At 40.7% G+C, this 14,255-nt stretch overlaps 1 protein-coding gene across 1 annotated transcript in view; it reads left to right on the top strand.

Annotated features, from left to right (window-relative positions):
• The window catches only part of USP13 (ubiquitin specific peptidase 13 (isopeptidase T-3)), a 102,099-nt gene that overhangs the window by 71,963 nt on the left and 15,881 nt on the right, over positions 1 to 14,255 (top strand). The window contains exons 13-18 of the mRNA XM_008060529.2: positions 1,653 to 1,741; positions 3,789 to 3,911; positions 5,213 to 5,239; positions 7,251 to 7,394; positions 10,633 to 10,799; positions 12,312 to 12,465. Coding sequence (XP_008058720.1) covers positions 1,653 to 1,741; positions 3,789 to 3,911; positions 5,213 to 5,239; positions 7,251 to 7,394; positions 10,633 to 10,799; positions 12,312 to 12,465 — 704 coding nt within the window. The remainder of the gene's footprint in view (positions 1 to 1,652; positions 1,742 to 3,788; positions 3,912 to 5,212; positions 5,240 to 7,250; positions 7,395 to 10,632; positions 10,800 to 12,311; positions 12,466 to 14,255) is intronic.

Genomic DNA, 14,255 nt, shown 5'->3' on the forward strand with positions numbered 1-14,255 from the left:
CTTCCACTCTTTTTTTGTCCTGTGCTCTGTCCCTGTACTCTGGCTTCTCTGCTACACTAGGGGGCAGCAATGCATCTACGTTTGTTTTCTGAATCCTGGGACGATGCCTTCCAAAGAGAAGGCAATGGCTTGGATCTAAAATGTGGGCTCTGGGAGAGGCTGTTCTAGAATCTCTTGTTTTAAAAGATGCCTGTGATACCTGTTTTCTGTTTTAAACACATACCTATCACATCCACATTGACAATCCAGTAGAAAAGGTTGTTTAAAACATGGTAATAAATGTGGACTGAATGAACTGGAGCTGGAGCATGAATTTGATGTACAAGTTGAACAATCCATCCATAAAATTGTCAGATCAGCCAGGCAGTTCAATCTTTCTGAAAGCTCGAAGAGAACTCAAGATGTTGCTCATGTGTATTAACTTTAAACATTGAGGCCCAGATTTAGGTGTTTTGGATACTTAGCCCATAATATGTCTACCCCTAGCATCCATTGAAGTACAGCAATATTTGAATGAGACCCTGGCGTTTCCAATAGTCAACCTCCACCAAGGTTCCAATAACCCCTCCCTATGCCAGGTCCATGCTGTAAGATCGTAGAAGTGGAGGTGGGGTGTTTCAGGATCATTTGGGCAGTTTTTTCAAATGCCCATAAACACTTACAAATACTGGGAGTGCCAAAAATAGATATATACATTTATTTCATTTTTCATTTTTTTTTATTTTAAAGATGTGGGGTACAATTCAGGATTAGATATACAAGTGGTCATTGTACCGGTAAATGTAGGCCTCCCTTTGGTCCGCACTTCACCTGGTTTGAGATCAGGTACCCTTATTGAATGATTTACATTCTGATGGCCTTCATTAAAAACATATAGCTTTCCAAGAAAAAATTTAATTCCAGGAATTAATTTTAGGAATAAAGGAGTAAGCAGAGCGTAATTTATACCTTTGCTGGATTTAACTCTCTTGGCAGTTTCTGGCTACTGCCAATCCCTTTTTTATAGTATTGTGGTACATGTTCAGGGTCTGCTTGTGAGTGAGAACATGTGGTACTCAGTTCAGGTGTACACATTTTAAGAGATTTCATCTATTTATCGCTGTTAGTTGGCCATAATCAGAAGCGTCTGGACACTGATGGTAACCACTTTGAGCACCTCTTGTAATTGCAGAAGTCAAATGTGGTTTGTATTTATCCTTTGTTATGTATATTGAGCATTACAATTTTAATACTTTTTCCTTTCTTAAAATGTGTAGACATTTTTTGGCACCCTGTGTGTGTGTGTGTGTGTGTGTGTGTGTGTGTACACTAAATTCTAGCATTGATTTTAGAAAAATAAATGATTGAAAAGCATTTTTCAGAAATAAAATGCCACAGCATAGTGAAAGTAATAATTTTGAAATGGGTCCAAAATCATTCTCAAGGGACAGTGTTCTCCCATGCTAACTATTCTCTTCTTGTGAAGAGGCCAGGACGAGTGAGCAGGAGAGTGTGAGTGTGTGTCCACTTATATGTCTGTGTTTGCATGCTCCTCCTCTTCAGATCAATCATTGGAATGGCCAGGTGTGCCTCAGACAAAGCTTATGATGCTTGAACTGTATTCACAATTCGCATTGCCTTGTTTCATTGATATATCCCCTTGTGTTTCCCAGAACATCTCGCTTTGCCTCATTCCCTGAATACTTGGTAGTGCAGATAAAGAAGTTCACTTTTGGTCTTGACTGGGTTCCCAAAAAGTTTGGTAGGTATCTTTTGCATGCTTTTGCTCAAAACATTAAATTAGCCACTTAAAAACATGGCATGTGAAAGAGCCCATGTAGTTGGCTGCCACAAACAGTTGTGCTTTATTCTTTTCTCCATGATCCCCACCTTCTCTTCTGAATCAAAGTGTATTATAAGCACCGACCACAAAAAATTCCCATCTGCCAACCTACCCTCCAGTAGTGGATTCTGGAATGACTGGATTCTAAGAGTGGGAAACAAATCTTCACATTGTCAGGTCAACTATACTTTACAAACCTTAACCTGTGGGATCTTGGTAAAATGCAGATGCTGATCCAGCAGATCTGGGGTGGGTCGGAAATTCTGTGTTCCTATCAAGGTCCTACGTGATGATGGTTCAACTCCAAGTAGTTGAAGATGCCTCTCCTCTTAGCATCCCTTCTCTGCCTCAGAGGTAGGCAGGTGTGGCTCATGACATTCACTTATATACACATGTTATTATTAATAAAATAGAGACAGTTGCATCACACAGTCAAAAACAAATGTGATTTTGGCTCCATCAGGCTTTCTTTCTGTAAAGTTGGCTGAAGTGATTTCCTAGAGGCCTCTAGCACTAACAGTGACATAGCACTTATTTGCTGTGTGACATTGTGCTGGGCTGTTACCTTCAGAGAAGATTCTCACTTTTCCTGGTAGAATAGTTTTGTGAGAGGAGAGGCAGAGGTTAGGGTGCTGATCACTCAGCTTTTTCTTTTATAGACCTGAAAAGTATCTGACAGAGAAAGTGGATTTGCTCTAAAGGCTTTAAACTACTTTGGAAATAGTTTTCTTCATTTTCTTTGTTATTGGAATTTCTGTAAAGGAATGAAAATTTGAATCAGATTTCATTGACCTGCTAAATTTAAAGGAGCCTCAAAATGTTCTTGAATGAATCTGAATTTTTCTCTTGAGGGGCAATTGTATTGCTTTTGTGGGTCAAACTTTATGTTTGGCTTTGCTGCCTCCTGAAATTTCCTTTTTTAAAATGAAGCATTCTTTGGGTTGTTGTTTTAAAATAGGATTTACGTATCTGGTATCCTAACTGATTTTGGGGATGGTGTTTTCAGGTTCTGCTTGCTAACCCAAAAGACATCTGTATCAACATTTGAACACATTTTTTCATAATTATCTGAATATTTGCAATACTAAGTGGTTTTCCGACTGGTAATTTTTTATTTGAGTCAGTCAACACCTTAACAATTGAGTCAAGAAATTTTAAAAAGAAAAAAAACTACTCCAAAGACTAATACACTTGAGATTCAATTAATTTCTTTAACACTTCATTCTTTATTTAATACCTTAGAATAATCACAGTACCCATCACGATCTGAGAAAAAGCATAAACTAGGGGTTGCAAACTCACATGCCTAGCAAGGACAGGGTCATAATCTGAATGATAGAAGTGAGCTGAATATGGGAAACATGTAGCTAACTATCCTAGTCTTGACTTGGGTACTCACACTTTGGATAAGGACAGGAATTAGAAAAACATTTCTCTACCGTAAGAAGCAGAATAGCACAAATACTATGCTCAGGGACATAAGGGCAATAGGGAGCCATGGGGTCTGTGTCAAACTGTTACCTTGCACCATTGTCCGGAGTAAAAGCTGAAGGTCACCTCTAGATGGTTGTTACCATATGAGAATATGCTACAGCTTTATGGATTAGCTGGAAGCCTGGATTTTTAAATTAAATCTTCTAATTTAAAAATTGGAATTTGTTGTCAATATTTTAAAAACATCAATCAAAAACAAAAAAGGTCTGTGGGCTGCCAATTTGTGACCCCGGCTTAACCAATTTATTCTTGTTCTGTATGAAATCTGTCCCCCTCCTGTGCTTTCCCCAGGTTTTCCATTAACATCTGACCAGTCTCCACAAATCTGCTGGGCCAGTGATGTAGTACAGGAAACAGAAACATCCCTTCCTCGGCTGAGACACATGCATGTAGAGTTACTAGTGCTGGTTTATAACAAGGCGATGATGGGTTTTTGGAGAGTCCAGTGAAGGCAATCTCTCTCATTTTACAGATGTTTCTATTGATATGCCAGATCTACTTGATATCAACCATCTCCGAGCCAGGGGGTTACAACCAGGAGAGGAGGAACTTCCAGACATCAGCCCCCCCATAGTCATTCCTGATGACTCAAAAGGTACCACCTCTTGCCAGGAGGATGTTCTCTGCCTGCCATCCCTCTAAACCACTTTTCCCCACCACTCTGTTGCTGCCACCACCACCCATGGGGGTCCCTTGGCTGTAACTCATCACAAACACACAGAAGGGAGGCAGGGCTGCAGCTATCAACGTTAAACAGATGTCATCGTAAAACAGACCCATCATGAGTAGTTGAAGTGGACAGTTTTGACGTGACAATGTCTCTGGTTTTGATTCCCTCTCTCCCACCCTCTATCTCCCCCAAATGGGAAGGAGAAGGAGTGCGTTTTCAGTGGCGTAGTCTAGGGGAGCTGTCTCAGGAGGACCTTCGGACGACCAAACGGGGAAATTTAACCGTGTATGTTGGTTTTAAAAATCTTTACTTCTCACCTCCCCAACTTAGCCACTGTTCCTTACCAAGGGAGAGGTTTGGGTTTCTCTTTCACTCTGTGACCGCTAAATTGGTCATTTTCGGAATATGTCACCTTAGAAGGAAAAGGACATGCAAAAAATAGTTGCCTCACTTTGGTGGGTTCAAAAAAAGTGCCAGAATAATCTTGATTTAATTATGAGCTTGGTTATTCTGATGAAACTGTTTATTCTGGCTTCCTTTGCTCACCTGTTCCTTGTTCTCTCTAATGAGTCAATTAGGTAAATTAACGAATAATGATAGGGCACTCTGGGACCCTCTGCCGAGTTTTTTCATTGGTTGAGCAGTGAGTGTTATTGGTGCCCATGATCAGCTTCAAAAGAAGGAGGAGGGGAGTCCAGGAAGAGCAAGACAGGATTCATATCAGGTGCTGTGTCACATTGTTCTCTGGTGCTAAGTCAAATGCCAAATTAGGAGACGGAGGGTAGAGAAGGAACATCCTGTCACACGGTACAGGTGGCTCATCAGAGGGGCTAAAGAAGGAAGAGATCAGTATGGGTATCAGGGACATTTAGGATGGCTTATTAGCACTGCTGTCTGACGTTCATAACACAATCCTTGGTCTGTAATTATACAGAGCTCTTAGAAATACAGGAGGGAAAGTACTTAGTTCATTAAGATAATGGTCAGAATATCGTGCTTTAACTGATCGAAATGCCTGAAGCCTGTTATTTTCTCTCATTACTGTAATGACTTGATGTTATGTAGGCTATGGTGGCCTGGGTGTGGGGTCGAGGGGCTGAGGACAGTGTGGGGTCCCCAGGAGCAGGGAGAGTGGGCTGGAAGTGCCCTGGATTGGTGGCTTTTGTTTCTCTAAAACTCTTTTACATGGTTTCGTCTTAGTCTCTGTCCTCTGCTTTAATTTTCAGATCGCCTGATGAACCAGTTGATAGACCGTATGTATCTTTTTCTTTTAATTTTAAAGATATGGGGTACCATTCAGGGTTAGGTATACAAATGTTCATTCTGCAGGTACCCTTGTTGATGAGGTGTGTCCCCCCCCTTCCCCAGGCAGATTCCCACTACTGCCAATCCCGCTTCCCCGCCCCCCCCTGCAGTTCCCCGCTACTGCCAATCCTTTTCTTAGAGTATTATGATAATTGTTCAAGGTTCGCTTATGAGTGAGAACATGTGATACTCAGTTCTTTGTTTCTGTGATCGATTGATCACTTAGTATTATAGATTCTAAGTCCATCCAAGTTGTTGTGAAGTTCATAATTTTGTCCTTATTTGTGGCTATGGCTGTGGAATATTCCATCATGTATACGTACCACATTTTAAAAAGTCTAGTCCTCTTGGGCTGGTTAATAGACCGTATGTATCTTTTAAAATATTTCTGGGTGTTCTTATTTTTGTTACTGTCTAGCACATCTGTTTGTGAGAGCTCAGTAAAGAGCGCTGTTCTGTATGTGTGCATGTGTAGCTTTTCCTGGATGGGAGTGCTTCTTTGTCTGCAGGTTGAGTGAGCGGCAGACATAAACCAGTGACGTGCCCCCAGTCAGGTGGCCTCTGTGGCTCGGGTTAGTGACCATCACTGTGAGAGTCAGCCAGTCCTGGGTTGAATTTTGGTTCTGTCATTTATTACTTACCTTCTCTGAGCCTCAGTTTCTTCTGTGTGAATGGGGAATAATGATACCCTTTCTCCCTCTCTGGCCACATGACTAGGCCTCTTTCTGCAAGGACGGAACAGTGGTCAGTCGCTTTTTCCACTCCTGCTGTCACAACTCATGGGACATGGTGGGATATCATTCTCTTAAGGATACATGTTTGATTGGATTATTTATTGGTTTTATAGCTCCTTAATCCTGTGAGAGTTGATACTCTTGGTTTTCTAAAAATGACATTAAAACAATAAAGTATAGTGAATATTTAAATATTAATTAAGAGGAAGAGGGAGTGTTTAACACTAAATACTCTGAATCATTTTATCTATGAAGTCTTTCAAGAGACTAACTATTGGCCAGTTATGGTGGCTCATGCCATGTTTTGGAAGTCAGCATTTTGGAAGGCCGAGGTGGGAAGATTGCTTGAGCCTAGGAGTTTGAGACCAGCCTATGCAACATAGTGTTGCCTCATTTCTACAAAAAAATTAGCCGGGAGTGGTGGTACATGCCTGTAGCCCCAGCTACTCAGGAGGCTGAAGGCAAAGGATCACCGGAGTCCAGGAGGTCAAGGCTGCTGTGATCATGCCACTGTAACAGAGTGAGACCTTGACTCAAAAAAAATTTTCTTTTCTTGACCTTGATAGGCTGTTACACTAATATGTATCTTCCTTCTAAGAGGGAACTTTGATAAATGCATTGTCACCCATCTCTATCAATATCTATATGTTATTAGCAAAAGAAAATAAAACATTCTGTGTCTGAGCCCAAGTTAGGTTTGTAAAGCTATCTCTTCTAATATTTTAAACTTATATAATTAAACATTTTATTTCTTTCTGTACTTAACTTTTGGACTCTTCACTTCCCAGAGCTTGTTACTTCCTTTGAGATGGATGTATCTTTCTGTGAGATTTAAGGAATAGGCATTTGACCTGTAGATAATGCTTTTCCCTTCATATTTTGGTCTTAGGAGAGGCCACTGTGGAGGTCTTGAGAATGTCTGAGAGTCTGAAATGGTTCTGGGAAAACACTAAATCTCCCCATACGAAGTTAGAGAATTGGTTCTCAGTGCTTGGATTTTTTAGGTAATTAACATCCTTCCTATTTAGGTCAAATATAAATTCAGCCCAGATAGCTTAGTATTTGAATGGCTTAACTCAAAACAAAACAAAGTAAAAGCGTTATCTATTCACACCCCCAAAACAGCACCTTCTTTGGGTAGTACATGGATTAGAAGTGAAAAGTAGCTAAGACAAGAAGAGATAGTTTACTTTTTATACTAGAATATCCTGTTGTACTCTTGTAGCATCAGACATTGATGAGTCGTCCGTGATGCAGCTGGCTGAGATGGGCTTCCCTCTAGAAGCTTGTCGGAAGGCTGTGTACTTCACTGGAAATATGGGAGCCGAGGTGGCCTTTAACTGGATCATTGTTCACATGGAAGAGCCAGGTAGGTGGTGGGAAAATGAAATCAGTGATGCTAAACCTTGGGCCCTCAATGTCCCTTGTGGCTGTGTACTTCCAAATGACTTTCAGGTCATAATCTGCTGTAGTGGGGGACAAAGTCACAATCTTTGTCTTTCTTCTTCTTTTAAAAATAGCAGCTTTATTGAAATATAATTCACTCCTTTAAACTGTATGATTCAGTGGCAAAAAGACTGTTACCAAGATGTGAGATATACTTCTAGCTAATGATGAGGACTTGAGTTGGAAATATGGGTGTGAAGAAATGGAGACCCTTTAGTTAGCTTTTTTATTTTATCTACTTTATTAAGATATAATTCATGTGTCCACTCATTTAAAGTATACATTTCAATGGTCAGTGGTTTTTAGCAAGTTCACAGAGTTGTGCAATCGGTACTACTATCTAATATTAAGACATTTTTGTACCCCCGCAAAAGAAATCCTGTGCATATGAGCAGTCACTCCCCATCTTCCCACTCACCCCAGCTCCTGGAAACCACTCATTTTGCCTTTGGATCTAGGAATTTGCCTATTTGGGACATTTCATTAATAATTGAAATCATTTAATATGAGCTCTTTTGTATCTGGTTTCTATCACTTAGCATAGTGTTTTCTTTTTTTTATTTAAATTTTATTTTAAAGATGTGAATACAATTCAGGATTAGGTATACAAGTAGTCATTGTACAGTAAAGTTTGGGCCTTCCTTTTGTCCCCACTTCACCTGGTTTGAGATCAAGTACCCTTAGGGATGTTGTGTCTACCCCCCTCCCCTGGCAGTATCCCACTACTGCCAGTCCCTTTCTTATAGTATTATGGTAAATGCTCAGGGTCTGCTTATGAGTAAGAACATATGATACTCAGTTCTTTGTTTCTGTGATAGATCACTGAGTATTATAGACTCTAAGTTCATCCAAGTTGCTGAGAAGTCCATATGTTTGTCCTTTTATGACTGCTCAATAGTCAATCATGTATATGTACCACATTTTTTTTTTATCCAGTCCAGTTTCGATGGGCAGCACAGTTAGTTCCATGTTTTTGCTATTGTGAGTAGTGCTGCAATAGCCATGTGTGTGCAAGTATCTTTTTCATAGAGTGATTTGAGTTTCTCTGGGTATATTCCCAGTATGGGGATTACTGGGTCATATGGAAGGTCAATTTCTAGTTAGCATAGTGTTTTCAAGGTTCATCCATGTTGTAGAATATATCAGCATGTCATTCTTTTTAATGACTGAATAATATTCCATTGTATGGATCTACCACATTTTATTTATCCTTTCATCAGCTGGTGGATACTGGGTGGTTTCCATTTGGCTTTTATGAACATGCTGCTATAAACATTTGTGTGCAGATTTTTGTGTGGATATATATTGTGTGTGGAAAAACATATGACCTATTGCTGTGTTATATGGTAACTCTTTATTTAGCTTTTTGAGGAACTACCAAACTGACACTGTGGTTGAGTCATTTTACATTTCTACCAGTAATGAATGGGAGTTCCAATTTCTCTACAACCTCACTAGCCCTTGTTATGATGTTTTTTATTATAGCCATCCTCGTGGGTGTGAAGTGGTAGCTTATGGTTTTAATTTGCATTTCCCTGTTGACTAATGATGTTGAGTAGATTTTCATGTTTACTGGCTATTTGTATATCTTCTTTTGAGAAATGTCTATTCAAATCCTCTGCCCATTTCTAATGAGGTAATTTGTTGAGTTCTAAGTGTTCTTTTTATATTTTGGATACAAGTTTCTTAGCAGAGATATGATTTGCAATTTTTTTTCCATTCTATTTTTCCACTTTCTTGATGGTGTCCTTTGAAGTACAAACATTTTTAATTTTGGTGAAGTTCAGTATTTGTTTTTTCTTTTATCATTTGTGCTTTTTGTTTTGTATCTAGGAATCCATTGCTTAGTTCAGTGTCAAAAAGATTTACTTCTATGTTTTCTTCTAAGAGGTCTATAGTTTAAGCTCCTACATTTAGGTCAGTGATCCATTTTGAGTTAATTTTGTGTATGGTATGAAGTAGGAGTCTAACTTCTTTTATATGTGAATATCCAGTTGTCCCAGCACCATTTGTTGAAAAAATCTGTGCTTTCCCCACTGAATGGTGTAGTTACAAATCAGCTAAGCATAGGTACGAGGTCTGACAATTAAGTTCACAAACCATCCTAGAAAAAGTACTACATACCTCATCGCTGAATATCACTATGGTCATCTTCGAAGTACTCCCCCCTTGGGAAGCTATGTGCTGATGCCAGCACCTAGTCTACCCATCAAAACAATTTTGGAACTCTTTTTCTGGAATGGTCATCAGAGCTGTTGTTGCAAGAATGTTGGAGTTTGAATTAGAGTAATGGACAAATATTAAATTTCTTGTTAAATTTGGCAAGAGTGGGAGTGAAATCAGGAATATGTTAGTGCAAATTTATGGGGATAATGCCATGAAGAAAACAGCAGAGGGGAGAGAAAGCATCACTGTTGAAGAGAGGTCAGGATGGCCAGTAATGAGCTAAACTGATGAAAACATAGCAAACATTTGTTGAATTGTGTGTCAAAATCATCAACTGACTGTGAGAAGCATAGCAGACCAAATAAACATTGACAGGAAAACAGGAAAGTCTTAACTGAAAGTCTTGGCATGAGAAAGTTGTGTGCAAAAATGATCCCAAAGGAGCTCTTGTATCACGACAATATACCAGCTCACACAGCACTGTGAGGGCGTTTTTAGCCAGTAAACAAATAACTGTATTGGAACACTCCCCCCTCACTGGATCTGGTCCCCAGTGACATTTTCTTTACCTGAAGATAAAGGAAAAATGGAAAGGAAGACATTTTGATGACATTCAGGACATCAAGGGTAATACGATGACAGCTCTGGATGACAGTTCTGATGGCAATTCCAGAAAGTATTCCAAAATTGCTTTGACAGGTAGACTAGGCAGTGGCGTTGGTGCATAGCTTCCCAAGGGGAGGACTTCAAAGGTGACCGTGGTGATATTCAGCAATGAGGATTGGAGCAGTTTTTCTAGGATCAGTTCGTGCACTTAAGTGTCAGACCACATATATGGGTTTAATTCTGGAATCTCAGTTCTATTCAATTGATGTATATCCTTATGCCAGAACTGGATGGTCTCAATCACTGTACCTTTATAGGTATTTTTTCTTCCTAGTGCTATTTATTTCAAGACCAGGAAAAGTGTGATTGAGTGTAATTCTTTTCCTCAGATTTTGCTGAACCACTGACCATGCCTGGCTTCGGAGGAGCAGCTTCTGCTGGAGCCTCTGTTTTTGGTGCTACTGGATTGGATAACCAACCCCCAGAGGAAATTGTAGCTATCATCACCTCCATGGGATTTCAGCGAAATCAGGCCATTCAGGCTCTACGAGCAACGGTGAGCACAAGAGACTGTGTGTGTGTGAACACCCTTCTCTTTTTGGAAGTGGTTTGTATTTGTCTGTAGCAGCTGAGACTTTCTAAAGGCCTATGGTCATTTTAATGGTATTTGTCTGACTCCATACCCCATTGTGGCCCATAATATTTGTTTGCACACAGTGTATATAAAACTAAACTAAATGATTGAAGGAATCATACAGAACATATAGGAATAAGGAGATAATAAAACTGGGGAAGACTTCCAAACTGAAAGAAACTTCGTGTGATCTTGTGTGTTTGTTAACAGGATGTCAGATTTGACTTAGAGCTTGCTTGTGGCCCTAAAGCAAAGAGGGATACATGAGATTCCATACTCAATAAGAAAGTTCTTTAAGAAAAATAATGCTTTTCTGACACTAAGACCATGTAGAAATGTCTCTCAAAAAGTCCTCATAGAAGATTAAATGGCTCCTTAGAATTTTCTACCACTGTTTTCTCTGTAGAAAGAGAAGATTCTTTTGGTAGTCATGAACTTCGTGAGAATATCAGGAAAGAAGGGACCACAGAACTACAGGGTATAGAGAAGTCTTCCTCCTATAGTGCAGATATCTGTTTAATATTGAGGGAAAGTACTTTAAAAAAAAAAAAACCTTCCTTCCTTGCCACACGTAATCCATTTTTGAGTGGATGTCTGCTGCCAATAATTTCTTGCCTGTCCTGACTGTGTGCCTGCTAGGATTCACTGCTGAGGTCACAGTGGCTTTTGAATATCTCTTGAGATATTCAGTAGTTGAGATGATCTATTTCCCTTTAAAATGCAAAAAATTTCTCAACCAGAGTTTGTTTCGCTTGAGATATTTTCTTGTGCCCTACTTATTTCATTTGCCTGACTGTTTCATTACAGCTTCTGAGTATAAATTCTTTAACCTGCCAGTGATCACCAACCGGGGAACATGGACATGTTTTTATGGTCAATTAGTTTGAGCTACATGGAGTTCAGTTTGAAACAATTGTTAAAACTGTTAGTTTAACTAACCAGTGTTGTCAGCGTTAATCAGGGCATCAATCTTGTCTCTATTGCAATAGAGGCATAGTACTCACACTGGCATCCCTCTGTTTTTTAGAGTTGTCAGCAGAAAATACGGTGGGTAGAGGAGGTTGTGGGTGCAATTAGTGCGGCTTTAGAAAGGGCTGCACTTAAACACATGCCGTACCCCTTGGCATTCTGCACCCATCATTGATTGTCAGCATCTGCCCGCAGAAATGCTGAGCTAAGACTAATTGGGCTTTGGAATGTGATCTGCTGCTTGGAACTGTTTTGCAGTGAATCCAGTTACAGACCTCGGTTGGGAGACTTGTGAATGCCAACCGCACGTGCGTGTCACAAGCGGAGTCAGAGCTCCTTACTCAGAGGCACTTAGGACTAATGAATTCAGGCCTCCTGCCCTATCTGCGTGACATCTGGTTCAATGGTCAGAGCATAGTGATGCCCGAGGACTGCACACATTGAAAAAATGTTTTCTTTTATTAGAATAATAACCTGGAAAGGGCACTGGATTGGATCTTCAGTCACCCTGAGTTTGAAGAGGACAGTGACTTTGTGATTGAGATGGAGAATAACGCTAATGCAAACATTATTTCTGAGGCCAAGCCCGAAGGACCTAGAGTCAAGGATGGATCTGGAAGTAAGTTCTTACCTTAGAGGTTACCTGAGCAGTCATGGCTATACATTCAACTGATGCCCTTCCCTCCCACCACTACATGTTCAAGCCTTTCCCATCATTTAAAAGTGAGCACAGACCTTGTCTTCTCATAAATGGCGCCTTTTGCCATTTTGCAAAGGCCACAGTGATCTGAGAAAGTCTGGGGCTCACTTAGAGCATGTCACCTTAGCAGTATGTGTGCTTAAGTTTAGGGGTAGCTTTGACTTTGCCGATTCCTTTGAGGTAAAATTTCTTCATGGACCCTGGGAGCTTTTGTCAGAAAGAGAGTGTCTATTTTCCTAATGGTATTTTTTGAGCAATAGAGAAGCAGTCTCATATCCTTGATTGTATCCTTACGAATTCTGATCATTGATAATTTTCTTGAGGGGAAGTCTCAGAATGATAGGAAGAGGTGCCACAAGCTATGGCTTTGCCTCTTATTTTTTTATTTTTATCTTTATTTTTTTTTTGAGTTGGAGTCTCACTCTATTGCCTAGATTGGAGTGCAGTGGCACTCTCCCAGACAGCGCAGCCTCGCCTTGCTGGGCTCCAGTGATCCTTCCACTTCAGCCTCCCAAGGCACGTGCTACCACATCTGGCTAATTTTTGATTTATTGTAGAGACGAGGTCTCCCCAAATTCCCCGGCTGGGTCTCGAACCCGCGGGCTCAGGCAATTCACTTGCCTTGGCCTCCCAAAGTGCTGGGATTACAGGCTGAGCCACTGAGCCCAGCTGGTTCTGCCTTTTAAAAGCTCACACATATATGTCATTATGTACCAGGTACTGTTTTAAGCACTTTGCATATCAACACTCGTTTAATCCTCACTACAACTGATTTTACAGGTGAGAAAGCAGAGGCACAGAGAAACTAGTATCTTGCCCAAGGTCACACAGCCTTAAGAGGAGGAGCCAAGTTTCAAACCTAAAATCCATGTTCTTAACCACTGTTATACACAGCTTCTTGGGCTGTCATTGTTGACGTTAAGGTTCTTTAGCCCGGCATGCAGCACCTCTTCCAGTCAGATCTCAGCCCCCCTTATCTCAATGTTACTTCTTCTGCACCCCCTTACCTGCAGCTGGGATGCCCACACCCCCAGCCTACTCAGCTGTCGACAAGTCTCGCCTTGCTTTCCTGCAGGCCTTTACTCAGGTGAAGATTAATGCCACTTTGTGCAATGTCCTTCTCCCCCGCCACTGCACACTAAAATTCTTACCGTTATTCAGAACGTGGTCACAGATTCCATTCCTCTGGACTGCTTTCCCATGTTGTAATCAGCCCATGTTTACCTCATAGGTTAGGAATTCCAATATTAGCAGTACTTCCATTTGTGCCATATTTGGTCTTCACAGTAACACGATGAGGTAGATACTGTGATTATTCCCAATTTACAGGTGAAGAAACTGAGACAGAAAAAGTTAAGTAGTTCGTTGGGGTCATATAGCTCGTGCTGGGTAGAACCATAATTCTCATGCAGGCAGCTGCCTCCAGAACCTGTGCCTGTGGCCATTATGATGCATCGTTAGTTCTTCTGTTTTTAGAAGTATCAAATTGATCTTGCAGTAAAATGCCTTCCGTTTGCCTGGAAGCTTATGGCGGGCAGAGGCCATTTTACTTGTAGGAGCTGATGGTGCCTAGCACATAGAAAGTATTGACTAGCCGGGCTCGGTGGCTCAGCCTGTAATCCCACGCCTTTGGGAGGCTGAGGTGAGTGGATTGCCTGAGCCCGCGGGTTCGAGACCCGCCTGGGCAGGCGAGACCTCATTTTTACAAT

This window comes from Carlito syrichta, unplaced genomic scaffold (genome assembly GCF_000164805.1).
Source record: "Carlito syrichta isolate Samal-C Ts95f unplaced genomic scaffold, Tarsius_syrichta-2.0.1 Scaffold92608, whole genome shotgun sequence".
Classification (NCBI taxonomy): Eukaryota; Metazoa; Chordata; class Mammalia; order Primates; family Tarsiidae; genus Carlito; species Carlito syrichta.